The 27,362-nt window shown below is 42.2% G+C and overlaps 1 protein-coding gene across 4 annotated transcripts in view; it reads left to right on the top strand.

The window, feature by feature from the left end:
- The window catches only part of UTRN (utrophin), a 4,744,936-nt gene that overhangs the window by 4,555,901 nt on the left and 161,673 nt on the right, over positions 1–27,362 (top strand). For all 4 annotated transcript variants that reach the window (XM_044069601.1, XM_044069592.1, XM_044069610.1 and 1 more), the window contains one exon: positions 25,997–26,155. In XM_044069601.1, the coding sequence (XP_043925536.1) occupies positions 25,997–26,155 (159 nt within the window). The remainder of the gene's footprint in view (positions 1–25,996; positions 26,156–27,362) is intronic.

The following is a 27,362-nucleotide window of genomic DNA, read 5'->3' as shown; positions in this document are numbered from 1 at the left end:
CCTTCTGTGCCAGTGTGTCATGGTTATCTCCATGGCACCTGCCTCAGACTCCTTCCCTGCTGTCTCAGCATGAGAACCAGATTCTGCACCCTCAGCTTCTAACACTGAACCTTGCAGCCTGGCTAATTACTTAATCTGTCCTTTGCCATCCCTCAGCAAACCTGTGATGGATATCATTTTAGAGGCAAGGAGGCCTAGTACTATACAGTCTTATGCTGAAAAATGGAAAAGATTCTATGCCTGGAACCAATCTTAAGGGATGAGCACAGCAGCGCCCAATTTACCTCAGATTTTACAATACTTAACTGACATGCTTCACAAGGGCCTGTTTTTTTCCTCCATTAAAATCCACGCCTCAGCCATTTCAGCTCATTATAACACAGAATCCCCTCTTCTCTCATCCACTGCTCAAGCAGTTCCTCAGAGGGGCCAAAAATTTGAGACCACCCAGGAGAGCTCCAACCCCAGCCTTGGGACCTTAACTTTGTCTTGGAGAACCTCACTCCACCTCCTTTCGAGCCAGCTGCTACTGCAGACTTAAAATTTCTTTCTTGGAAAACAGCTTTCCTTTTAGCAATCACTTCAGCTAGAAGGGTATCTGAATTATTGGCCCTTATGGCAGTGGAGCCTTTCATCATCTTTCATGCAGACAGGGTATCCCTCAGAACCAATCCATCCTTCATGCCCAAGGTGGTATCCAGTGTGGCTCTTAATCAGTCCATTCATTTGCCAACCTTCTTTCCCAATCCACAGAATAAAGGGGAAGAGATACTGCATTCTTTAGATGTGCACAGACAACTTAGATTCTACTTGGACAGGACTAAGCCTCAAAGGAAATCTGAACAACTGCTGGTGGCATTTGCTACAGGGCAGAAGGGAAGGCTATTTCAAAGCAAACCATTTCTAAATGGATAAGCCATTGCATTCATTTCTGCTATAAGCACCATGGAAAACCTAACCTCCAGGGGATCAGACCTCACTCCACCAGGGCTGCATCTATCTCTACAGCCTTTCTCAGGCATCCTAGAAGCTGCTACCTGGAGTTCTGTACATACTTTCACCAAGCATTATCATTTGCCAATTTTCTCGAAATCCGGAGCTGGCTTTGCCACTGCAGTCTTGCAGGGCCTTATAGCTGGCCCTAATGCTATCTAAATTCCTCCTCCCAACCATAGCTTTGGGAACCTACCCAAATGTAATGACTGCAACAGTGAAACACGAAGAACATAGTACAGTTGTGTACACTTACCATAAATGTAGATGTTCGAGTGTATTCACTGTTTCAGTCCTGGTTACCTTCCCTGTTTCAGTCCTGGTTACCTTCCCTCCAGCCCCCTAACTTCTTTTGGCTGTACCTCTGCTTTCCTTTACTATGCTTAAAAGCCTTTTTGGTGTGTTTGCTTTTTTGTTGGAGGTATATTTTTGTACTTTTATATTTAATTGCTCCCCATTAGGGGGGCACCTGACATCTGGGACAATAAAAACTGATGTAATGTCGTTGGCTGCATGTTTTATACCCCTGACGACCTGACGTCATGGAAGAAGGGACCGGAACCAATGCAGGACCCAAGACCTTGTTAATCAGGATGACTGAGTGTTACCTGCAAGCAGATAATGCAAATGTAATGACTGCAACAGTGAATACACTCAAACATCTACATTTATGTTGTGTACACAACTGTCCTTTTTAATTATCTCAGTTGTTAAAACTACAAATTATTTAAGTTTTATGCTGAGACATGTTCTTAGATGGGGTTATAGCAATATTCAGAAAATTATAACTGCATCACGTAAAATCCTGCAAAGTCCAAAAAAATTGTTGAAGTCCAGGAATTGGTTATTATGACCAGACATTCCATGTCCCTGATCTTGCCTTAAATGTTTATCCTGTCCCTCAAAACATTTTTGATTTTCTGGGAAAAAACTTATAATTGCAGTCAGTCAGTAATGCTAGTTAGTAGAGTTTTATACTTATTTTTTGCTCAAAAATGCATATTGGCATACATTTTGTTCTATTAACTTACTAATTAGAGTGATAATTAAAAATTGTGTATTATATTACCAACTACCCCCTGTTATTTTTGGCTCTGTCCAGAATTCTTGACCAAATAAGTGGAGAGAGATGGTGCTAGCCCAACGCATTCAGAACTAAATTATTTCTGTTGGTGTTATTTCAGCAAATCAGAAATAGAGTCCTGTTGGCGGTTCATGTTGCTGCATTTGTTTGGCACAGTTTTTGTCTTTATTAGTGCTGTTTTCTTTGGAGGAGTTGGAAAATTAATGTATTTATCTGCAGTCTCAGTAGCTCAATAGGTAGCATGTTTGTGTTTGGTGGCAAGGCTGTGGGTTCCATTCCCATGCCAAGTGTTTCGATTAATTTTTCCAGTGATGACACTGCAGTGCAGCATGAAGGGGGGGGGGGCTGCACTCCTTGGGTGTACCATCCTTCAGATAAGATGTTAAAACAAGGCCCCATCTGCCCGAGATTGTGGTAGCTGTGGTTGATGAAAAAAGATGATATGCTTGTATCAAAAACAGAAAGAGAAGTTCCATGGTGTCCTGGAAAATTTTCCCCAAGTAGTATAAATACCACCTTGAGTCATCCCTGAAAAGAGGCAACCAGCCTAGTGGAACTAACCTTGTCAACCAAAGACAGAATTACAAAGATTTTTATTTTATTTATCTGACTGTTTTAATGCATCAGAATCAGTAAGTGGTTATAATTACATCTGAATGGCTTGTCACTCTAAAGTGATTTTGGAGTCCCCCCCAGAATCCACTTCAAGCCCCCTTTATGTGAGTAGTGCTAGACACAAGGAAATCAGACCTCTCAACCTCTTAGCAAAAAAAAAATCTGGACAAAGCCACAGATAATGGGGTGGGGGGGGGGCAAAGACCTAAAAAATAGGGACAGTTTTAAGTACTACTATTATAAATTTAGAAAGTCACTAAAGTAACAGATTTTACTTTAGCATACATTTTTTTGAATATGAAGTCTGAAACTGAAATGACTGTCATGATTTAGTGACTTCAGTCCTCAATGATTTGCCAGAAAATCACAGCTTTTATGAGGAGGAGACCAAAAATATGAAGCAAAAATCTGAACATTCTATGAAGCAAAAATCTGGACAGTTGAGATGTATGAAAGAAATTTTTTTTTTTTTTAGGCTTCCAGTTTTTTAGTACAAGTGCTGATAGAGACTTTCCCACATTCTTCTGAGGTGTTAAAACTATTTTGCTACTTTCCAGTGTTTGCAGTGTTAAGATGTGTGTTTTATCTTGAATGCTGGCACAGTATGCTGTATTGGATTAGAATATTTTCCTAATGCTGTTAAGAAGGAATAATTAGCATGGTATATTAAATACTGCACAATATCTGTAGGAATCAGTGAGAGGAGGTTAGAAAAGACTGGAAAGAGAGGTTAGATGAGCAATTCTCAAGGGAACAATGGGAGAATGTATGCATGGCTCACAAATATTCAGCTAAGTCTAGAAGATTTGCAGTTTTTCTTGGAAGTTTTTGCATAGGTAATTTTATACCCCAAGCAGACTGCAAATACTTTTTCCTCATATATATGACAGATGTTGGAGGTGTGATTGGGAAGAGAGAGGAAACTTGAGAACATATGTTTTGGGAGTGTAATGAGTTAGTATGCTTTAAAAATTCTGTAAGAAATAGTGGGTGAGCAAATGGGTGTAACTAAGGATTTTTTTTTTTGTGCTGGGATACGGGATCTGAGTTGACTAGACGTAGTAAGACCTTGTTAAGTTTAATTCAGGTGGCTGTCAAAAAAGCAGATGTCCTTCTATTCACACGTTGCAGTATTCATAACAGTAGAGAGTTGCTGCCAGCAGCTCCACCTTCCAGCCAGTGTACCAAAGTCTTTGCTTCTGGAGAGTACATGTGACATCCCTTGTCAGAGCCATAAACTGACGTAGGGTATAAAGGTGACATCTGCACACACCCTCCTCAGAATTTTTCTGCCGCAGTAAACACCGGACTCCTATTCACCAGTTCCTGAAAGCAGATCGCGTTTCAGGCAACTGTTAAAATTTCCAGATCGGAAGACCGTTTGATCATACTGATACAGATAAGTGCCCTGTTGGTTGTTTTCATTGCCTTTGATTGTTATGTCAGCTAGAAAGAGGAGATGTGCTTATAGGAGACAAATTCCTGACAAGGACGCACACGAGAAGAGCGTTTTATGCTTAGGTGAGGCCCACAACCATACGATCTGCCCCATTTGTAAATCTTTCGTTCCTAAAATCCTTTGCAGCCGTCTTGCTGCACTAAAATTGTATTTAGAAAATTAAAGACTCTGACATCTTGCACTTGTTATGGAAGGGGGACCAGGCCCATCCGAAGAGCTGCTGAGGAAGAAGGCCAAAAAAGTTAGGCTGGAATCCCTTGCTGCGCCTCAGGTGTTCGAGAAGGTTCTTAAGGCTGATGAAAGCCCAGCATCTTTCCAGACATCGGTTTCCAAGCCAGGCTTGGGAACCACTGTGGAAGCTGGGGTGGCAGAAACCTTTAGTACATCCACTGAGGCTACTCAGCCATCAGATCTGGATGGTAGAGGGGAACCACAACTTAGTCTATCGGAGGGCTCCTTCTCTCCCACCCAGACAGACGTCCGCTCGATTCTCTCTCCACCAACTACTCCTTTAAAGAAGAAGCAAAAAGTTAAACACACTGAAACCCAACCTGTTCCTGGATGGGAAGTTTTCTCTCAGAGCCTTTTTAAGGCTTTTCTGGCCTTACAGACACAACAGGCCCCACCACTCCCCACTACTCGATTTACTTTACAGGTTTCAGAGGAAGAGTACTCCTCTTCAGAGGAATCCTTTTCATATGAATCCCAAATAGAGTCCCCAAAAGATTTCATCACCCCAGAGGAGGAAGATTCCATTACTCCTGAATCTCCTGGTGAAGAAATTATCTTTGGAGAGACAATCTCCCTCATGAGGGAGCATTTCAAATGCCAAACATCTGAAGTTTCTGATACCAAGAAAAGATACTTTGATCAATTGCATATGGAGCAAACTTCTCCTTCAGCAGTGGCTCCCTTGCTACCTGCCTTTCAGGATGCTTTCCTGGCTGCTTCACAGTCCCCTGACTCTCAACCACCAGCTGCTAAACGTCCAGACCGTTTTTGCAAGGTCCCTCAGGATACCCAATACCTCTTCAGGAACCCTCCAGCAGACCCAGCAGTTATTGCTTTGTCTGTTGATAAATCATCCAGGCAATTACCTCCGCCTGCTCTTTATCCCACAGACAAAAGACACCAAATTCATGGACAGACTAGGGAAGAAAGTCTATACCTCCTCTACTCTGGTTATTAGGGCTCTCCACTACCAAACACCTATGGCTAAATATGTCTTAGATACCATTTCCAAGGCCTCCACATTACTATCTGAGGCACCAGACTCTTCCCTTTAAAACTCAAATTAACACCCTTCTTTCCACTGCATCCCAAAGTAACTAGGCACTCAATAAAGTGCAGTTATGATGCTGTGGAAGCCTCATCTAAGTCTGCTGCATCTAGATCAGTCTTGAGGTGAGACTCTTGGTGAGACTTCAACCCCTGCCCATGGATGTGCAAACAAAATTGCTGGATGCACCCCTGGATAATAAGGCCCTGTTTGGCCAAGCCTCAGCAGAACTCCTTAAGTCTCTTTAAGAAAAGGGTAAGGAACTTCAGACTCTTAAACACCTTCTGGTGTCTCATATACCCAGATAGCACAGGAATTATCCACAGAAACCTTCCTTTGTTAGAAGGCAGTCAGCACACACTGCTCTACAGTATAAAGGTCGTAGACAAACCAGGAAAAGCTCTACTTCTAGGTTTCCAACAAGTTCGTCCACTTCTCCCTTTCAAGGCCAGTCTGACCAGTCCAGACCACCTCCTCTGTGACTACCTTCCCTTGCACCACAACACCCCACTTTCCCTCCGTCTCACACTCTCCCTTCCCTCCTGGTGGATTATTACATCAGAACAATGGGTTCTCTCGATCATTCAGTAAGGCTACTTCATGACTTGGTGGATGGATACCACCCTTCAGGAGCATCCCTAAAACACCTGCAAAAACCCCCTACCTTTTCCCTCCTTTCATTCAGCAGCTTCTAGTTCAAGGTACCATATAACAGGTACCACACCAGCAAAGAAACAGGGGTTTTTACTCCGGAATGTTTCTGGTACCAGAGAAGGATGGCCCTTGGAGGCCAATCCTAGACTTCTCCTGTCTAAATCTATTTCTCAAAGTTCCCACTTTCAAAATGATTACCATACCCCTCCTCTTACCACTAATTCCAACTCAGACTTTCATGGTAGCTCTGAATTTAAAGGATGCTTACCTACACATCCCCATACACCCAGAGTACAGGAAATACCTCAGATTTGCAATAGGCTCCTGCCATTTGCAATTCTCAGCCTTGCCCTTTGGACTCTCTACTGCCCCCCCCCCCCCAAGTATTCACAAAATGCCTGACCCCCGTCATTGCCCACTGCAGGATTCTGGGTATTCAGATATACCCATACCTGGACGACCTGCTCTTTCTTCATCAAGACCGCCAAACCCTCCTGTTACGTCTACAACAGGTAATCACCACCCTGTCTCTGTTAGGGTTCACCATAAACCACAAAAAATCTCACCTGATCCCCCTCTCAAGACCTGGTTCTCCTGGGTTGCAGGATCAGAATAGACATAATGAAAGCCTTCATTCTAGATCAAAGAATCCTAGACATTTGTCTTTATTTTCAAAGAATCCTTTCCCACTCCTCCTTGTCAGCTTGAGAGATTTTAAGAATTCTAGGCCACATGGCATCGCTCATACCCAGAAAAATCCATTGGGTCCTGAAAAACCTATGGAATCAACACTCCCAGCCCCTGGGCACCCCTGTCCCCTTACTTCAGTGCCTGAAGAAGGAATTCCAGTGGTGGATCTCAGCTCTTCAACTCAACCAAAGGATCCACCTTCAGATCCCAGCCCCCCTACAGCAGGTCTCCACAGATGCCTCCGACTTGGGATGGGGGGCAGTGCTACTTACAGGCCAAAAACAACTCTCCGTGCAGGGCACATGGCCCAACTCAAGACTAAAGTACCATATCAACATCAAAGAAATGAGGGCCTTACACTTGGCCCTGCTAAACTTCAAATCAGTCCTTTTCCCAGGAACCCTGAAAGTAATCACAGACAATATGACTGTCCTGTGGTACATCAACAAGCAGAGGGGAACAAAGTCCTACCCTCTGTGCAGCCTAGCAACCCAGATCTGGAACCTAGCAGTATATCTCCACATTCATCTGCTAGCTGTCTGTATCCCTTCCACAGGGAATATAATGGCAGACTACCTGAGATGAATTTTCGCTCCAAGTCACGAATGGATGCCTCACAAGGAAATATTTCTAGACATAATCCACATGTGGGGTATTCCACAAGCAAACCTTTTTGCCTCTGCCCAGAACAGACAGATGCCCAAATTCCGCACAAGGAATCCACATCCACAAGTCTGGAAGAGAAGGGCATCTAAGGTTATGGTAAGTTCTTACACAACTATTCTTTATTATAACATGGAAGTCGGTCTAAAACAAATGTATTTGAAATAGTGAATAAGAACTGAAAGTGGAAGCTTTAGAAAAGGCTAGGGGCAAATTACTTAGAAGGAATTTAAATTTTGGGAACAATATATGCAGAATAATGTTTTGGAGGAGGAGTGAGGTTTAAGGGAAGGCAGGAATTGGTCAGTTTCTGTAATATTGGCTTGACAATAAGCATACAAAAGAACATACTTGATGTGTAATGTTTGCAACTGGGAATACATTAGTATGGCTTGTTTTCTTTTATATTTGCTTTTGTCTTGCATGATAATTCAATAAGGATATTAAAAATAAAAAAAGTAAATATTTTCCTTAAGATGCAGCAGCACAGTACAAAATAAGTCTGATTTTCTCTTTTTGAATTTGGGTTTGTGTTTTTTTCTCTTTGTACTGAGGCACAAATGTCTTTGTACAAGACATTTTGTCATCTCTTTTACAGTGTTGACTACACCCTTGACTTGTTACACTGTAGCATACTAACAATTAAATTATATTCTTTGAGCATGACAAATTAGCAATTTTTCGGTGCTGTGAACCAGGATTTGTAAAATTATGACATTCACTGTTTCATCGTAGAGAAATAGTCGTTAAAGTATGTTTAACAGTAGATGAGTGAGTTTTTCCATGTATTAGGTATTCTATACTTTACTGGTATGGTGTTTTGCTGATTTTTTTTTTTTTTTTTACTTGTCCTGTGTGCCCCACCAGATAGCATCTGTGCACTGGCAAGAAAAGGACCCTGGAGACACCAGTGCTCACCGGCGTGACTAAACATGGTTTTTAACATGAGATGGGCCACAAATTGATTATTCTTTCTGACCTGAGTTTGATTGTTTGCTGTTTCCCTAGGTCTTTAATTGTAGTGTCTTTTTATTATTGATCCTTTATTTTATAATCATAATTTGTTTTTATCACATCTCATGATGTAGTTATTGGCTTTAAAAGGCAAGGCCAGCATGCTACACCATCTATGCATTTTCGTAGACCATCATGGAGGACTTTGACTTGTTTTATTGAATCAATATGCTAACACTAACTGGTTTGCAATTACCAGTATTTTGGGTTATACAGAGTCCATTTCCCATAGTTGTATATGACAATTGTGGGCCAAAAATTGGTCCCAGTTAAGACATTTATGAGACTTAAGTAGTAACCCATATTGGGGTGGACAGATACCCTCGATCCTGACTTCTTGTTCTGTGTAGTTTAGCTTAAAGGATTAAGGCTATGAGCAGCTAACAAATGTTTGTTTTTGATTCTCATTTGCCTGCTATGAAACTCTGAGCTAATTACTGAAATAAATCTGTGTTCCCAGGCCTTAGCGAAAGTGGGCCTGAGACTGGACTATTCAGTTAAAATATCTAAATACTAAAAATTAAAATGTGTTTTCATTCATTGAGTTATTTATGAACTGAGTGCATTTAGTTTGTGATTTGCTCTCTGTGGGAAAGTGTTAAATGTCTACTTAGTGTTTGAGTCAGGATCATGTGTTTGGCTTTTGTCAGTTGCTGCTGTTAAGGTAGTAGTCATTCTCCTTGAAAAAATTAAATGATTCATGGGCCTTGACATCATCACCAAAAGCAGGGAGCCCATATCACATTTAAACACTGTAACAGGTTTAAAATTAGTTCTTTATCTCAGTTTTGGCCCAGAAATGTGTTCCTCTACTTCAAGACTTAACAGTGGTCATCCAGCTACTTTCTCAGACATGAGATTTGTTCACAAAGGTAAGAAATGGGGAACTTTACCCTAGCTTGAAATCCATGAGTTAGTGTGGCCTGACTTGTGAAATTATTGCTGTAGTCAGATTTGTAGTACCAGTAGTGGTTTAATCAATTCTTTAAGCTACTTGCTAGTATGTTTGGCTATTTAAATCTTAACTTAATGAGTGAAAACCTTGAGTGCTTCTGTCTACTACCTTCTCAAGTCCTTATGCTTGTTGGGGCATGCCTTTTTTGTCCCAGAAGGATTGATATGAAACTCCATACTCCACTATTATTTGTAGGGTTTTGCTTAAATTCAGAATCTTTCTAGCACATCTTACTTGTAATACTGTTGTGTTTCGTGTCTAAGAAAATAGGCCTTCCACGTGAGGCTGCACCTGTCATGTTCTGATTCAAGGAAAGGTAGGAGCATTGTGACATTATGGGATGTCACCACTGTTGTCAGTTCATCACAACCCATTGTTGGGAATACAGTTTCAGTGACTTTGTCAGTACCTGTCTCTAGGCAGCAGTGGGAGTGATCCAGCTTATGAGTCAGATGGAAGTCTCAACCATCTATCTCAGGTGAGAGCAATAGACGCAGAAGGGATGTATGCAGAGTCTGGGCCAGTGGCTGTTAAACCTTGCTCTTCACAGTAGCCTTGACATTCTTGTCTGGATCATCTTCCACTGGGAGGTCGTCTTCATCTTTGCATGCGTATGACTTTGAGCTGGGAGGCAACTGCATTATGAAGTACGACCTGTGTTTGGTGACCACCTGTCTTCACTGAGCTAGGCTGGTGGAGCCCTCACTGATGAGTGGGTTCTTCAATCCCTGTGAAATGTGTGTATGTTTGAACTCAATACTTGGGGACTGATCCCCCCCCCCCAAAATGATTGAGTGCAAAAGTGAAATGGCTGAATTGGCCACATCTTAGCCTCTGCATTTCTGTTCCTGTCTGACTTTCCCTGTCCTTTTGTAAGACTTTATAAACTTTAATAACATGTTATACTTTGAATTGTGGCCATCTTTTACAAGAACACATTTAACAGTGGTCTCTCATACTTTGGTGTTAATCCTGGCTTGCCTAGCTGTATTTCATGAAAGCCCCTGATAGAAAGAAGCTGACAAATAGGGTGTACAAAACAGTGGTATGACCAATTCTACTGTATGGTAAGGATAGTGAAGATAGAGTGCTTGAGAAAGCTGGTGGTGATGGAGATAAAGTGAGTGGGACAGGTGGAAGGATGCACACTGTGGAACAGATGAAGAAATGATGGCATTAGAGCCGACCTCAAAGTAGCTCCTCTTACAGAGAAGGTCAAAGAGAGCAGATTATGATGTGTCAGGCACATGTGCAGGAAAGCAGAAGACAATCTGGTAAAGATTTTGGAGAAACAGCAAGAAGGCAAGAGGAAACAAGGGCAAACAGATGGATGGATTGCATAAGAGAAGACCTGAACAGTCAGATTTGACAGTACAAAAGGGTATGAGAGAGGCATGGAATCAAAAGGGTATAGTGATTGACTGACATTCTGACCCCATGTAGAAAATGGGGAAAAGAGTTGATGATGATTTGAGCGGGTTGCTGCTCTTCAGTTAGGCTTCTCAGCCTTGGAATCTGAGGTGGTGGTGATTCATATTCTGCAGTCTGGTAGAGTTAGTGAGTTTTTCTCCTTTCCCAGCTTTCATAGTGAAGACCCCCAACTTTGAGGAGGCTTAAAGGCTGAGGAAACCCACTTTAGAGTAGCCGACAATCCCACAATTGTCTTCCAGAATGTGTCCAAATCTAGACTGATGCAAGCTGAGTTGGTATCTTTCTTGGGTTAACCCCCCTTTTAAGATTGATTTTAAATATGCAACTTTTATTCCTTAAAAAAACTTGATTCTGAGATAACTGTATCTGTGAAGGCGGAGTACATGCATTCAGTCCGCAGTCCTCTCCAAGTAGCTTTCTTGTCAAACTTGGCAGTGTGATGCATGTTTCTTTGTTTTCCCCTGATTAGCATCAGTTCCCAAAGCACTTTATCAATCTGCCTCTAGACTGAGTCCAAGGCCACAGATATGACAAGGCAATTTATTCCTCTTCCACACTGAGCCTTAAGTCATTCCCTAACTCAGATAACTGAAGATTTCAATTAGGATACAAGCAAATCTGACCCACATCTAACTGTGGATGGCCTGTCTAACCCCCCTTTCCAGAGGAATAAGGCAACTGGTGTAGTTTTTAGAAGAAATTGTTTATTTAGTCTTCACAGATGGGGGAGTGTCCTTGCAGTCAATTTTTAAAAGAGGAGAGGGGTGGATAAGCCATCTGTGGTCAGGTGTGGGTCAGATTTGTATGCATCTCTCTTGTTTGCCCTGAAAGTGAGGTCCCTGGATAACAGGTAGGATATCACCAGCTGCCTTCAATGAATGGATCTTTGGTATTCCTAACTCAAATAACTGGGAATCGTTTGGGAAGAGTCTATGTGCCGCACCAGTATTTGATTCCAATCATTGCTGATACTGTGTTTACTGGTCCATGTCTTTGCATGACATTGTTGGCTTAGGCTGTCTTCCATACGTGAAGGCCTTTTCCTGGTCATTTTGGATGTCCTGTTTGGAGAAGTCCTCTTTGGTGACTTCCTGAATGAGCTCATTGAAAATATTCATATGATGTGTATGTTGCCTTCTGCTTAGGAGAGCATGTTATGTCTTGCCATTCTTAATCTTTCAGAAGAAAGAAGGCTATAGGTGGTCTTCTAAGGTCCAGATGTATTTATTATTTATTTATTTATTGGCATTTGTTAACCGGGATAGTCCGACTGGGTTACATAACACATTTGCAGCAGAGGCCTGGTAGAAAAGCTCCACAACTTGATATTAAGATTAAAATACACACATAGACATTTAGGTAGGTTAATGCTCTGTGAGATGGATAATATACAGCAAGAAATTACAACTGTTGTAAGATTTACACAATCTTAATAAGGCTTTTGAAGCATTATACAATGAAATATAGGACTATGCAGGGATTGACAAAATTTTACTAGACATTATAAAACTTAAGACTCAACAATACTATAAAGATTATACAGCCATACCTCTCAACCTCTTGGAGAAAGAAATCTGGACAAAGCCATAAGTAAAAGTGGGACAAAGGCTCAAAAATAGGGACAATTTTAATTATTGCTCTTAGATGCTTAGAAAGTTGATAGAACAACAAGTTTTACATTAGCATGAATTTTCTGAAGGATGTAAGTCTGAAACTCAAATGTCTGTCATTATTTTCAAACTTCAATCGTTAATGATTTATCACTAATTTGCCAGAAAACCACAATTTTATGAAAAATGGACCAAAAATATGAGGCCAAAATCTGGACATTCTGTGAAAAATCTGTAAATTTGAGAGGTATGTGTACTGTGTAAGACTCTAAAATGACTATCCTAGACTGTACAAGAATGTACGTGGTTATACAAGAGTTCAAGACTGTAGAAGATTCTACTAGACTCAGTGCAACTCATCAAGATTCTACAAGACTCGAGCAGGTAAAACATGCTGTGGCTTAGAGAAGTTCCAAGAGCTGTGACAAAGACTTGATTGTGAGATTGGCAATACATGTAGTTGGAAGTTATGTTGAAATATGTGAATAGTCAAGATGATTAACTTTCTTATAAGGTACAAGGGCATATATGAGACTTTAGAAGGTGGTAGTTTAGTGTGAGCTTCAAACTGCTGAGGCAGTCTATGGTTCTGATATTAAATGGTAAGGTGTGCCATAGCTTTGCAATTGCATAGGAGTAAAGACAGTAGCCTGCCCTCATGTTTGGTCAGTGTACAATTAGAAGTTGCTTGTTTTTGGAGCGGAGGATCTGGTCAGGATATAGGAGTGTAGTATTTATTTTAAGGTAGGACAACTGTCGGGTTTGTATATCATTTTGTGTGCTAGAGGTAGTTGCAGAAAGTCAAGATGGTGAGGAAAATTGAGCCAGTTTAGTTATTTTAGGGTGTAGCAGTGGTGTGCATTTTAGGGTGTGCCAGAGGCAAATTTGAATACCTTGTAATAACAATACTGATAAAGATCTTCTGTAAAGTTGCCTAAAAGGACTCTGCTTTCAGGTTAGTAGCAGTCCTGACTTATTCCTATCCTCGTGTGGCTCTGTAGCTCAACGGATAGAGCACTGCTCTTGTAAACCAGTGGTCATGAGTTCGTCTCATTATGACCTGTCTGCTCCTTTAACATGTGGAAGGGTAAGAGTTTTACTGGCAATTGGTGTAGAGGGTAAAGGCTATGAGTTCTAGTTCATGTGGTACACGTTTGGTTCCCTCAGCTGTCATTTCCCTGCTGTGTGATCTTGAACAAGTCACTTAACCAGACAGTACTTGCAGGCAACTAGGAATTTGCTAGGCTTTTCATTGGTTCCCTGGATTAGGGCCCTATAACTAGCTACCTAACATCTTGTCTGGTAGGATATTGACTAACCAAATTTGCAACATCTCGGAGGTCCATCACCTGGAATTCAGGTGTGATAAAATGCCTATGTTTGGAATTGCTGTGTCCACCACCCAAGTTATCCTCCTCTCTCAGACCACATCAGTTCCATAGGAGTTGGTGGTGCACAGAGTCCTTCTTGGCTAAAGAAGCAGTGCTTGAAGTTATTTCAGAAGAACAGAGAATTGGATACTGTTTCCATCCATTTCCGGTCCCTGTGAAGTTGCCAGTAGGGCAGCTTCAGTCTTCACATCTGCTGTGTGCAATTGTGTGTAGTCATAGTTAAAGGCCTGATTAGACATTTTTTCATAATGTCTTTGGATTAGTTATAAACATGATGGCCATCTTTTACTGATGCAAATATATGCATAAAAGTGGATAAAGGTATCGGTGCAGAATTTTATTTGTACATGTCAAGCTATCACCCACATTAAAGGGCTTTCTCGGGAGTGAAACCCTAAAAGACTAGCTGGGAGCCGCATAGAAAAGTTTCTGTGGTTTGTTAAGGTAAGCATCTACAAGATGGTTGCATTCCTGGTTGCCATGCCATATGAAGGGTTTCTCTCCTAGAATTGCTCTGTGGCATTTCAACCCAGTATGGGTTTGAACTTTGTGCAATGTCATTTGGAAGCTGTATGTTCTTCCGTTAGATGTTCTCTTGTCTGGGAAATTTTTCATGAGGTTCCTGTTCTTTCATATACATCTCGTCGTTTTTTTTGTGAAGACTTCATTGCACATTTGTCTTGGAATTCAGGTGGAATCAGGCTGTCTGCATGTGTCTGAGTCAGTATCAGTATATGTTCATAGGTTGTTACGACCACTAGGGCCCATACAAGCCTAGCCGTGCACCCCAAACCCATTTAGATCCTATGTAGGAATGTAATTAAGGGGTTTGTGAAGGAGGATGTCATGACAATGCTTTTCTTATTGATGACCTCTGTCTGTAAGGGACATGGGAGCCGGACCAGGGGATAAACTTGTGGTTTGTCATCCAACTGTCAAGGTTTCATTTGAATAAGGTCAGGAATGAATTCTGTTTTACATGAATGGGAAGCCTATTCCATAGTGTGGGGGACCCCATGGGACATGTATCTGTCTGTTCAGCACTTTCTGTTTATGTCACAAGTGAATTGCATATCCCTGGATCTAGTGTTTCTGTTTGTTTTGCATATGTACAGTGGCTCCATCAGGACTTTTTCTGAAGAAGCCTTCTGAGCCAGGCAAAGATCCCCTCTCATCAGCCTGTAGGAGACTGAAGCCTTTAGACGTTCAGTGTAGGACAAGGGTATTCTTGCCATGAATTCTTCAGGAGTGAAACCTTTGTGGGCTTTCCAGCTGTTAAAAGTTTCTTATTAGGTACATGCCAAAGGGGGCGTTATACTCAATAGTAGGTCTGATAAGGGCCGACTAGAGTGGTACTGTAGGTTAATGTTGCTTAAGAGTGGCCTTAAAGTGAGTCCTTGAATGTTAAGTGTCTTGCAGAAAGAATCTGTTCATGCAGCAGTCATCTAGGTCTTTTACCATGGTATGTCTTGCACCTACTGTCTTTCTCAGTCAGTGTTTTCATAGCTTTGATATTGATTCTCTTTGAATTATTAATAAACAACACTTTTCAGGCTTTTTTGTTTTCTCTTGTTTTAGATGGTTTTATCCTGTTTTTAAGCAATATAATAAAGGCAGTCAGTGTGGAGCAAGAGTTTGCTTTTGTATGGCAGAGAAGGCTACTTCCTTCGGTTACACTGTTTAAGACACTCACACGTAGTGACTCCTCTGTGCCTGCTGCTTTTAAGTTGTCACTGTTCACATGATCTGCAGTATAGCTTTCTGGACAAAGTTTATACATCCATTGGTTGCTGTGGTATGGGCATTTGTCTAACATTTAAGCAGTTTTCAATAATATTGCTCTGCAGGGCTTCCTGTTTGTTTTCATAGTTCACTTTTGCAGTACTGACTAGTGGTTTCTTGTCTGCAGATATCTGGAGGCCAACCTGAATACCACAGTTCTTATCCCCACTTTATCCTGGTGGACTCCCACCATTTGCTTGGTCAGGACATTTGTGGTGTAAGGGGTAGTTGGCCAGCACCATCTTCAGTTCTTTCCTGTCATTGTTCGATGAATGACTTGCTCATTACCATTCTGCCATCAATTTGTCAGATCAGCATGAAAACAGAATTCCAGACTAGTACTCTGTTGGGGAAATGTTTTATCTTTTGTTTAGAATTTGATATTGTTGTTGATTTCTTACCTTTTTGCCCAGGTCTGAAGCACAGCATGCCCAGTTGTTACCAATGTGCTGGTTTTAACTTTAGGACAATCAAATGTAGGGTTGAGTCTGTAGAAAAGTATTTGCAACAGAGGTTGCATGTGTTTGCCCATTCTGCTTCCAAACTTTAAAGAAAAAAAGTGTTTGGGAGAAGAGAACTCAGGAAGACAATGACACTTTTTTGATGTGTGACATTCTCCCTTGGCTGAAATTCACTGATAGCAATGAAGCACTTTTGTAGTCCTCCATCCTTCAGTTAGTATATCTGTAGCCTCTGCCATGACCCCTCTGATAACTGCCATGCCATCAGCCATTCCCACATCTTCACAAGCTGACCTCACCTTGTTGTCATTTCGACTCATAGATGCTTTGCATGCCTGGACCTCTGATGCACAAGTGGTAGTACCTAGTGTGAGGGTTGCATTTCTTGGGTTTTTGTGAGAAAAGACATTAAAGGTAACTCAGTTCAGGTCATGGTCATCTTACTTGTAAGCAACCTAAAGCTTTCTATTCCAACTCTATATAGAAAGTGATACATAAGCCATCTAAGCTCAGATGACCTGCTGTTAGTTTGTCCAAGCCACAGCTTTGATGGTCTTGAGCACAGTACTCCCAGGTCACTTCGTAGGACCTTTTCAGACTGACACAGGAGTTCATGAAATCTAAGCAGACAGCATGTGAAAAAGACCCCTGCTTCAGGAATCCCCTCTACTAAGAGAAAAAAAAGAGTCATCTTCCCAGGGTGACCAAGATTCCACTGTCTTTGAGGATGAGGGACCAGCTTATGTTGATCAGTTCTGCTCTGCTTCTTTCCTTGTTTCTGAAGGCATACAGTACTCAGTCTTCTCACAACTTCAGGACCTATCATTTTGATACTTTTCACCAAGTGAAGGAATCCCTAACTTGAGAGTTGAAAGAGTTCTCCCAGGCCCATATTGGGAATAAACATATTCTAAGCCTTCCTGAACTCAGACCCTTCGCCTTACCTTCAGTTCATGAAGTCATGGATAATTGTTTCACAGCCAGACTCCTAGCCCCTGCCTCTAAAATGCCTGGCCAGTTCTGCAGCATCAAGTCCCACCAGTGGTGCTGTGTCTGAATTCCAGTAAGGGATCTGGTGGGGCTGCACTGATGAATTTCATATTGAAGAGCAGTGAACGTAGGATCCTTGACCATTTTTGTAACATATATCTTGGCTACCATGTCCATTTGTGCACTCAGCTGCCAGTTTCACTTACTCAAATGCCAATAGTCTATCCAAGAGCACAGGTAGAGGGGATACAGGGCAAGAGTCTTAAGTAAAGGAGATGCTGGACTTATGCAGGCTTAGTTTCCAGGTTGCTATGCAATTCTTGAAGTGTGGCTATGATGCATTCGATGTGTCATGCATGGAAGTTGCCATGGAGTCTATTTTCAAGAGACATGCCTGACTGAAGGACCAGCTCCTCCTGGACTGTGTTAAGGTGGAGCTCCTTGAAGCACGATTGTATAAGAAGTTCCTATAAAAAAGTGTTCAAAAAGCTAAAGAAGAAAGTGGAAATTAGGTAGCCTATTAAAGACCTTTTCCTTTCCCCAGCACCCAACTACATCAGAAACTACTCGAGTAACAGTTGTCCCTTTCCTCCTAAACAAAGCAAAGTGAAACCACAGAGAGGGAAAAAGGGCAAGTTTACTAAAAAGTTGCAGAATGACTCTAGAGGTATACCTTTGGTATCTCAAACCCTGGATCCCAACAGGAAGTAGCTGCGACTGTTCACACATACCTCAAGAAGTCCAATCCCAATTCCCTTCCCTCCTTCCCTCCCTGGCCTCCCAGAGAATATAGGAGGAAGGTTATCGCACTTTGCAGAACAGTGAGAAGAGATCACCAAGGATGGGTGGCTTCTACAGGTAGTTAAGATCAGGCTACAACCTACATTTTCAAAAAACACACACATTCGGTTTATATCCTTTTAGTGCCCTAATAACAAAGGCACCTAATGCCTGCACAGGTGGAAAGTCTGCTAATACATGGATCCATATAATTGATACCAGAGAGAGAGAGATAGAGAGGAGCAGGATTTTACTCCAGACATTTCCTAAGCCCAAAAAAAAAAGGGATCTTGGAAGCCCTTTCTGGACATATCGTGATTAAGCAAATTCCTGCTAGTAACAGAGTTCAAAATGCTGACTTTGCAAAAACTGTTACCTTTGATCCTTCCAGGAGTTCTACTGGTGATACTGGATCTAAAGGATACTTTGCTACATATAGCTTGGGAGGCAGACAGTTACTATGTTTCCTAGCAAGAGGTTCTCATTACTAGTTTACTGTCTTGCTGTTTGGCTTGGAATGTGCTAGTGGGTATGTGGCATGTGGGTGTGACAGAGCGATGTGTGAATGAATTTGGATATGAATGAGGAAGTGACTGTGTGTGTGTGAGACTGGGAGAGTGAGAGCGATGTGTGAATGAATGCAGGTATGAATGAGGATGTGACTTGAGTGTGTGTGTGATCAGGAGCGAGTAAGAGTGATGTGTGAGTGAATGCAGGTATGAATGAGGGAGTGACCATGTGTGAGATTAGGAAAAGAGTGAGATTGAGGTGTGTGAGTGAATGAATGCAAGAGAGATTGTGTGTGTGTGTGTGTGTGGGGGATGGATGAAAGGTACACGAACCTCATTGCTGCTGCCTCCAGCGATCACTCTCACTCTTCACTCTCTCTCCCCCTTCTTTCTGACACACACACACACACACACACACACACACACACACACACACACACACACACACACACACACACACACACACACACACACACACACAGACACCATACCTTTCAACCTCTTAGTAGTGCAAAAAATCTGTACAATGCCTAACAGAATGGGGGGGCAAATAGGAACAGATTTTAAATATTGCTCTTATAACCATAGAAAGTTGCTAGAATAACAGGATTTGTCTTATGCATTTTTCTGAAGGATATGAGGTCTGAAATACAAATGTCCATCATTATTTAATGACTTCAGTCCTCAGGTCATCCCAGTGATTTGTCAGAAAATCACAAAGGTTATGAGGATCAGACCAAAACTCAAAGGGGAAAAATCTGGACTTTCTGCAAAAATCTCCACAGTTGAGAGGTATGAATACCTCTCAGCCCCTCTTACTTAGATAAAAATATCTGGACAAAGCCAAATATAATGGGGAGACAAAGGCCCAAAATAGGGACCCTTTTTAGTACTGCTCTTACAAACTTAAAAAGTTGATAGAAATACAGGTTTTGCATTAGCATGAATTTTCTGAAGGGTATGGAATATGAAACTCAACTGTCATTATTTTCTGACTTTAGTCTCAATGATCTGCAAGTGATTTGCCAGAAAACCACAATTTTATGAGAAAAAGACCAAAAATATGAGGCAAAAATCTGGACATTCTGTGAAAATCTGTACAGTTGAGAGGCATACTGGACAGAGCCAAATAATAGGGACAGATTTTAAATATTGCTCCTCTTCTTCTTTCGGCTGCTCCTGTTGGGGGTTGCCACAGCGGATCATCTGTTTCCATTTCTTCCTGTCCACTACATCTTGCTGTGTCACACCAACCACCTGCATGTCCTCTCTTACCACATCCATAAACCTTATTTTAGGCCTTCCTCTTTTACTGTTACCTGGCAGCTTCATCCTTAGCATCTTTTTCCCAATATATTCTGCATCCCTCCTCAGCACGTCCAAACCAATGTAATATTGCCTCTCTGGCTGTGTCTCCAAACCTTCCAACCTGGGCTGACCCTCTAATATACTTATTCTTAATCCTGTCCACCCTCGTCACACCCAGTGCAAATCTTAACATCTTTAACTCTGCCACATCCAGCTCTGATTCCTGCCTTTTTGTCAATATCACTATCTCCAACCCATATAACATAGCTGGTCTCACTGCCCTCTTGTAGACCTTCCCTTTCACTCTTACTGGTACTCGTCTGCCACAAATCACTTCTGACACACTTCTCCACCCACTCCATCCTGCCTGTACTCTCTTCTTCACCTCTCTTCCACACTCACCATTACTCTGAACTGTTGATCCCAAGTATTTAAACTCATCCACTTTCGCCACCTCTACTCCCTGCATCCTCATCATTCCTCTGTCCTCCCTCTCATTCACAGACATATATTCTGTTAGTCCTACTGACCTTCATTCCTCTTCTCTCTAGAGCATATCTCCACCTCTCCAGGGTCTCCTCCACCTGTTCTCTACTCTCACTACAGATCACAATGTCATCTGCAAACATCATAGTCCACGGGGACTCCGGTCTGATCTCATCTGTCAACCTATCCATCACCATTGCAAATAAGAAAGGGCTCAGAGCTGATCCTTGATATAATCCCACCTCCACCTTAAATGCATCCGTCACTCCCACTGCAGACCTCACCGCTGTCACACTACCCTCGTACATATCCTGTACCACTCTTACATACTTCTTTGACACTCCCGACTTCCTCATACAATACCACAACTCCTCTCTAGGCACCCTGTCATATGCTTTCTTTAAGTCCACAAAGACACAATGCAACTCCTTCTGACCTTCTCTGTACTTCTCCATCAACACTCTCAGAGCAAACATCGCATCTGTAGTGCTCTTTCCTGGCATGAAACCATACTGCTGATTACTAATCATCACGTCCCTTCTTAACCTTGCTTCCACTACTCTTTCCCATAACTTCATGCTGTGACTGATCAATTTAATCCCTCTGTAGTTACTACAGCTCTGCACATCACCCTTATTCTTAAAAATTGGTACCAAAATACTTTTTCTCCATTCCTCAGGCATCCTCTCACTTTCCAAGATTTCATTAAACAATCTAGTTAAAAACTCCACTGCCATTTCATCTAAACACCTCCATGCTTCCACAGGTATATCATCTGGACCAGCAGCCTTTCCATTCTTCATCCTCTTCATAGCTATCCTTACTTCCTCCTTGCTAATCCATTGCACTTCATGATTCACTATCCACACATCATCCAACCTTCTCTCCCTCTCATTCTCTTCATTCATCAACCCCTCAAAGTACTCTTTCCATCTGCTCAGCACACTCTCCTCACTTGTGAGTATGATTCCCTCATTATCCTTTATCACCCTGCTGCACATCTTTCCTAGCTCGGTCCCTCTGTCTAGCCAATCGGTACAGGTCCTTTTCTCCCTCCTTAGTGTCCAACCTTTCATACAACTCTTCATACGCTTTATCCTTAGCCTTCGCCACCTCTCTCTTTGCCATGCACCTCATCTCCTTATACTCCATCTCTCTGACAATCCCACTTCTTCTTCACCAACATCTTTCTCTGTATACTCTCCTGTACTTCCTCATTCCACCACCAGGTCTCCTTGTCCTCCTTCCTATTTCCGGATGTCACACCAAGCACCTTTCTAGCCGTCTGCCTTACTAGCTCTGCTGTAGTTACCCAGCTATTCGGTAACTCTTCACTGCCACCCAATGCCTGTCTTAACTCTTCCCTGAACTCCACCTCACAATTACCCTTTTTCAATTTCTACCATTTGATCCTTGGTGCTGCCCTCACACTCCTCCTCTTTCTCTTGATCACCATTGTCATCCTAGAAACCACCATCCTATGCTGCCTAACTACACTTTCCCTTGCCACCACTTTACAGTCTCCAATCTCCTTCAGACTGGCCCTTCAAAATAAGATATAATCCACCTGTGTGCATCTCCCTCCACTCTTGTATGTCACCCTGTGCTTCTCCCTATTGTTAAAAGTACGTATTCACCACAGCCATGTCCATCCTTTTCGCAAAATCCACTACCATCTGACCTTCTGCATTCCTTTGCTTAACACCATACCTACCCATCACTTCCTCATCCCCTCTGTTCCCTTCACCAACATGCCCATTGAGATCTGCTCCAATCACCACTCTCTCACCCTTGGGTACAGTCATCACCACTTCATCCAACTCACGCCAAAATTTTTCTTTCTCATCCATCGCACACCCAACCTGTGGAGCATATGCACTAACAACATTCATCATTACACCATCAACTTCCGGCTTCATAAACATCACTCTATCAGACACTCTCTTCACCTTCAAAACACTCTTAGCATACTGTTCCTTCAGGATAACCCCTACGCCATTTCTCCTTCCATCCACACCATGATAAAACAATTTGAACCCGCCTCTGATACACCTAGCCTTGTTCCCCTTCCATCCTAGCCTCTTGCACACACACTACACCAACCTTCCTTCTGTCCATCATATCATCTAGCTCTCTCCCTATACCAGTCATACTGCCAACATTCAAAGTTCCGAACCTCACTACCACAGTCCTAGCCTTTACCTGCCTTCGGGCATGCCTTCCCCCTCTTCTCCTCCTTTGGCCAACAAGTAGCCCAATTTCCGCCAGCACCCTGTTGGCCAACAGTACTAGTGGCGGTCGTTGTTAACCCGGGCCTCGACTGATCCGGTATGTATAGCTGTACTGTTTTCCGCATGTATGATTTAGCAAAATATTATGCCGGATGCCTTTCTTGACGCAACCCTCCCCATTTATCCAGGCTTGGGACCGGCACAAAGAAAAGCACTGGCTTGGGCATTCCCAGTGCTCTTATAAACATAAAATCAGTAAGGTTGCCATTAGGTTTCCTTACCTCTCAACCATAGTAGATCAATGTTATGCTGTTAAGCAGAATGTACACTTTTTTGTGGTAATTATTGCCAACTGTCTTTTTATTGTACTTTGGAGGTTTTCTCCCCAGGTCTAGCCTCCTCGTTAAACAAATGTCAAATAAATAAATATCTACTTTATTATGCGCACCGCGAGATGGCCGGTCCATGGAAAATTGTCTTACATTGATACCGGTCCTTGGTGCAAAAAAGGTTGGGGACTACTGCCTTGGGAGTGCCCAGTCAAGGGACGTGAGAGTCCAGGGTGTTTGGGACATGTGGGTATGCAGGAGGCACATAAACATATAGGAAGTGATGGTAGTGATCCAAGCCATCAGGGCCTTCAGACATATATGGCAGCCAAGTCCCCTGAGGATTAAAACAGATGATATCACTTCCAAGTGGTGCATGTACAAACATGGTGAGACACACTCTTACCTACTCAGATGACTAGCAGTGTAGGTGTGGGAGGTGACTCAGGGCGCAAGGGCTGACACAACTCTTCCAATACTTTCTCAGGAAGGACAACATCTTGGCAGATAGACTAAGGAAGTTTTCATCTGACTCTAAAAAATGGATGTTAAAAAGAGAAGGCATAGACACCTCTGCCTCTCTAGAAAGCAAATAGCTCAGAAATTTGTGCACCAGAATCCTAGAGGAGGTAGCCAGGTTAACACATGCCACCTTCTTTCTTTGGACAGGCCTTTTTCTGTATGTTTTCCCTCCCTATCCACTCATCCTGAGGGTACTGCAGAGGGTAAGGGAGGAGTGACCAAAAATGACTTTACTTTATCGCTTCTAGCCCAATCAGTACTGGTTCTCCTGATCAGCCTAGTAGGGGAGAAAACCACTGGTGCTACCCGGGTCTGTCATATACCCCAACCTGCTCACCTGGTAGATGATATAGTGCCCATCTCATCCAACACATTTTTCTGAGGACACGCTACACACATTAAGGGAGGCCATAAAACCCAGCACCATGAAGTCATATATAGCCAAGAGGAAAAGGCTGTCCCATATACCGGAACAGAGGACAGTAGATGGATGAAGCAGAGCTTGTTGATGGTCCTTATATAATCTGTCAGATTGTTTCAAAGCAGGCTTGTCATATACATCTGTCAAGGTACATGCTTCTGCTACATCTGCATGCCTACCATTACATCCTCTTGCATGTTTTTGCAGCTGCAATATGATATAGTTCCGTATGGGGTCCTCCATTTACTATCCTGTGTGAAAGAGTTAACTTCCTCCTGGAACCTAAACTATGTGCTAGAAATGCATCATTGCTTCTGTTTGAACCAGATGCTTCTACCCTCCATCGAGATGCTGACATGATAGGCCGTCTTCTTGGTAGCTTGGACCTCTGCTAGATGGATCTCTGAACTACAGGCTGTTGTGTGTAAAGAATTTGACCCCCCCCCATAAAGACAGGTTAACTTTACTCACTTTTCCTGCATTCATGCTTAGTGTGGTAGCTGAAGTCTCTTTAATTCAGGCCACCCATCTAACTGCTTTTTTCCCCTCAACACAAAACAGGTATGAAAGTGTGTTGCATTCTCCTGATGTCCCAAACAACTTGGATTTTACCTGGATAGAACAAAATTAGATAAAAAGTCAGACCATAATTTGTTGCCTTTGCAGATGGAAAAGAAGGAACCCTGTCAACAGATAATGCATTTCCTAATGAATTGTTAACTGTATTGCCTTTTGTTACCTACACCGTGAAAAGCAAGTCCTTGGCTTGGCCCAGGCCCACTTTGCTATGGTCATGGCTGCCATCACTGCTTTCCAAGCCAATATGGAAGCAGCAACCTGATCATCAGTCTGCACATTTTCCAAGCATTGCAATTTAGGGACGTTGTCCAGGGCCAGGGCAGCCTGCTGAAGTTGGTGCCACCTATTCTTGTTATAAGCCAACCAACAAACTTTAGCCATCTCTGAGACTCATCTGCAACAGTGAACTTCAAAGAACATAACACATATGCATTAGGAAGACACCATAATTGTAGGTGCTCAAGTATATTCACTGTTGCAGGACCAGTTCCCTTCCTCCACTATGCCTGAAATTGGTGTGGGTACTTCATTCTCATTTCTCCACTCCCTGTTTAGATCTCCTCCATATGCCCTTCTTTACCTTGGCGGCACAGGTCCAATCTTGTCAGCACCACACAGGTTGTGTTCTTGATTGTAGGGCACTGAGGTTATTGTCTAAGCAAGTAAGAAGTGAAGATAGTACCGGACAATTACCTTTTATACCACCAAAGTCCTGATATCAGAAGGAGAGGAAGCCCCTGTGCCAAAGGAGAAAGGTGAGAGCTGTGCTATTTGGGCTGTCTGTGCTGCTTATGAAAAAATCTTAAAACACCTGTAGTTTTTTCCTTCTTTATATGTGTGACTGCTCATATAGTAAAGATCTGCTGCTGAGGCTGCTTTTGGAGGGATATAACTTGTTGTGTTTAGTGTTAGTACCTACTGCAAATTCATATATCAGCTAGCAGTTTTGCCTTCCAGCCCTCCTTTCTTCTATAGGGTCAAAGAGGAGGAATGTTTATTTTAATGCTTTTCTTCTATCCCTGATCAGTTTTATCCACTTGGGATGAGATGAACAAAGGGATCAGAGGGCCTCCCTCTTTTTATATAAAGTTAATTCAACAGTGTATTTAGGGAGTGTCCAAGAATGGAGCCAGACACAACTTAGAAAATAGAATGCCTTCTGATGCCAAGGGACTCTCAGATTCAAGACCTACATTTGTTGCTTAAGCAAGTCTTGCAGATCTGTAATTGTAAGAGATGCCTACAAATTGGCCTCTTTCCTTGTTTTGCCATATGAATGCATGTGCGCACATACAGTAGATCACGGAATGGTACTTGAACAAATGTTTGCAGGATTTGCGGTTGTCGCTAGTACTGGTGTAACCAATTGTTTTACCTGTATGAGAGTGAGCATTATGATAGACTAGAGTAAATAAAATACTTGTATGAGTGAGCAGTCATCACAGTGGAGTCGGTGTCAAAGGTCAGCTTGGTTGTTATGATAGCATCGTAGGTTCATAGGTGTTCACTAGGCTAACGACCACAAGGGCCTTTTTAAGTGTAGCCATCATAGGACTTTTGCACAGCTCCTTATATTGTTAAGCAAATGCTAAGGTTTATTACTTTCCTTATGTTTTTAAGTATGTGCTTGAATTTTATTCCTTAATGGATGGCGGAATGCATTGAACTGTTTGCATTATGTTTAACCTTGCCTCATTTACTGGATAACTCGGTGCTTTTTATCTGACTTGAGTAATGCTGTGTTTCATTTATAATTTCAGGGAGGATGAACATGCCCTTATCCAGCAGTACTGTCTGACTCTGGGAGGGGAGTCACCACTAAGCCAACCTCAAAGTCCTGTTCAGATTTTAAAGTTAGTGGAAAAGGAAGAGCGTGGAGAACTAGAACGTATCATTGCTGACTTGGAAGACGAACAGAGGTCTGTAGTCACCTTGTTTTCCATTCTGTGTCTGTAAATTCCCATGTGTCATGAATTTTAGCCACTCTGGAATGTTTTTTTTTAATGAAACTTTAAAATATATAATTATATTTTCAGTTGTACAAGTGGACTGCGTATGTTCTTAGAATAGCATCGACTACATGAGTACAGAGGGCATCCTCTTCATTTATTTTCCCTTGTTTCCCCTTTTAGCCTCTAGTGATTATCAAATTGTTGACATTTCATTCTATGTTTGTATTCTGTAATAATTAGCTTGCTTTGGTACTTGAACATTTTAAAAAGCACAGCTTCCGAATCTCATTGTAGTGTTTTGGCCTTATATCTTATTTTTATTTAATGGTGTTCACTTGTTAGACGGTGGCCTTATTTCCAAATAGGTACGATGTGCCCTTGGCATTCCCTGGAGTGGCACTCCTTCAACCAGAAGATGAGGATTCCTGTGAAGTTAAAGACCAAAAATATATGCATGCACGGACACACACAACACACAGTCTGCAAACAACTTAACAGATGTATTTAAACAGTCACAATGTCGGCCCTGAATCCTTTAATGTTCTGACGTGGTAAGCGTTCCCAGAGACATCACTCCCTTTGCCACACCCTAGTCAGAATGCTGCCTTTTGAATGAAGTCATAAATTATTTCACAGTTGTAACTTGTTTCAGTTTCATTACTCTTCTTCCATGTACCTTGCCTTAACTTTTCTATTCTTTTGTGTATGTCATGTCCCTCATGTCAGTACTTTAAATAAAAGAAAACATAAGTTAAAAAAAATAAAATTGTCTACTAAATCTTGACCTGAACTTCAAAAAGTCAGAGTTGCTGGCGCCATGTCAGACTCAAAGCCTGTCACAAGTGGTGTACCACAGGGCTCAGTCCTGGGCCCACTCTTGTTTGGCATCTACTTTTCCGAAGTACAAGCAAACACAGGAGGGTTATGGCTGACAAAGTTTGCAGATGACTGCAAACTGGGCGCCATAGTAGAAAACACATCTGACACAGATATCCTTCAGAAGGGTCTCACAGAAACAGATAACTGGTGCCAGAGCCATGGCCTAAAGTTAAATGCCAAAAAATGCATAGTCATACCCTTCGGGAAAAACAAGGTTACCCTAGCTACCAAATAGGTGGCAATCCACTGAGTACAGAAGAAGTTATCAGGGACCTGGGGACCCAGGTTGATAGTA

The sequence above is a fragment of the Protopterus annectens genome, chromosome 1.part0, assembly GCF_019279795.1.
Source record: "Protopterus annectens isolate FY-2018-M chromosome 1.part0, PAN1.0, whole genome shotgun sequence".
Taxonomy (NCBI): domain Eukaryota; kingdom Metazoa; phylum Chordata; order Ceratodontiformes; family Protopteridae; genus Protopterus; species Protopterus annectens.
This window is presented reverse-complemented; position numbering and strand designations above follow the sequence as displayed.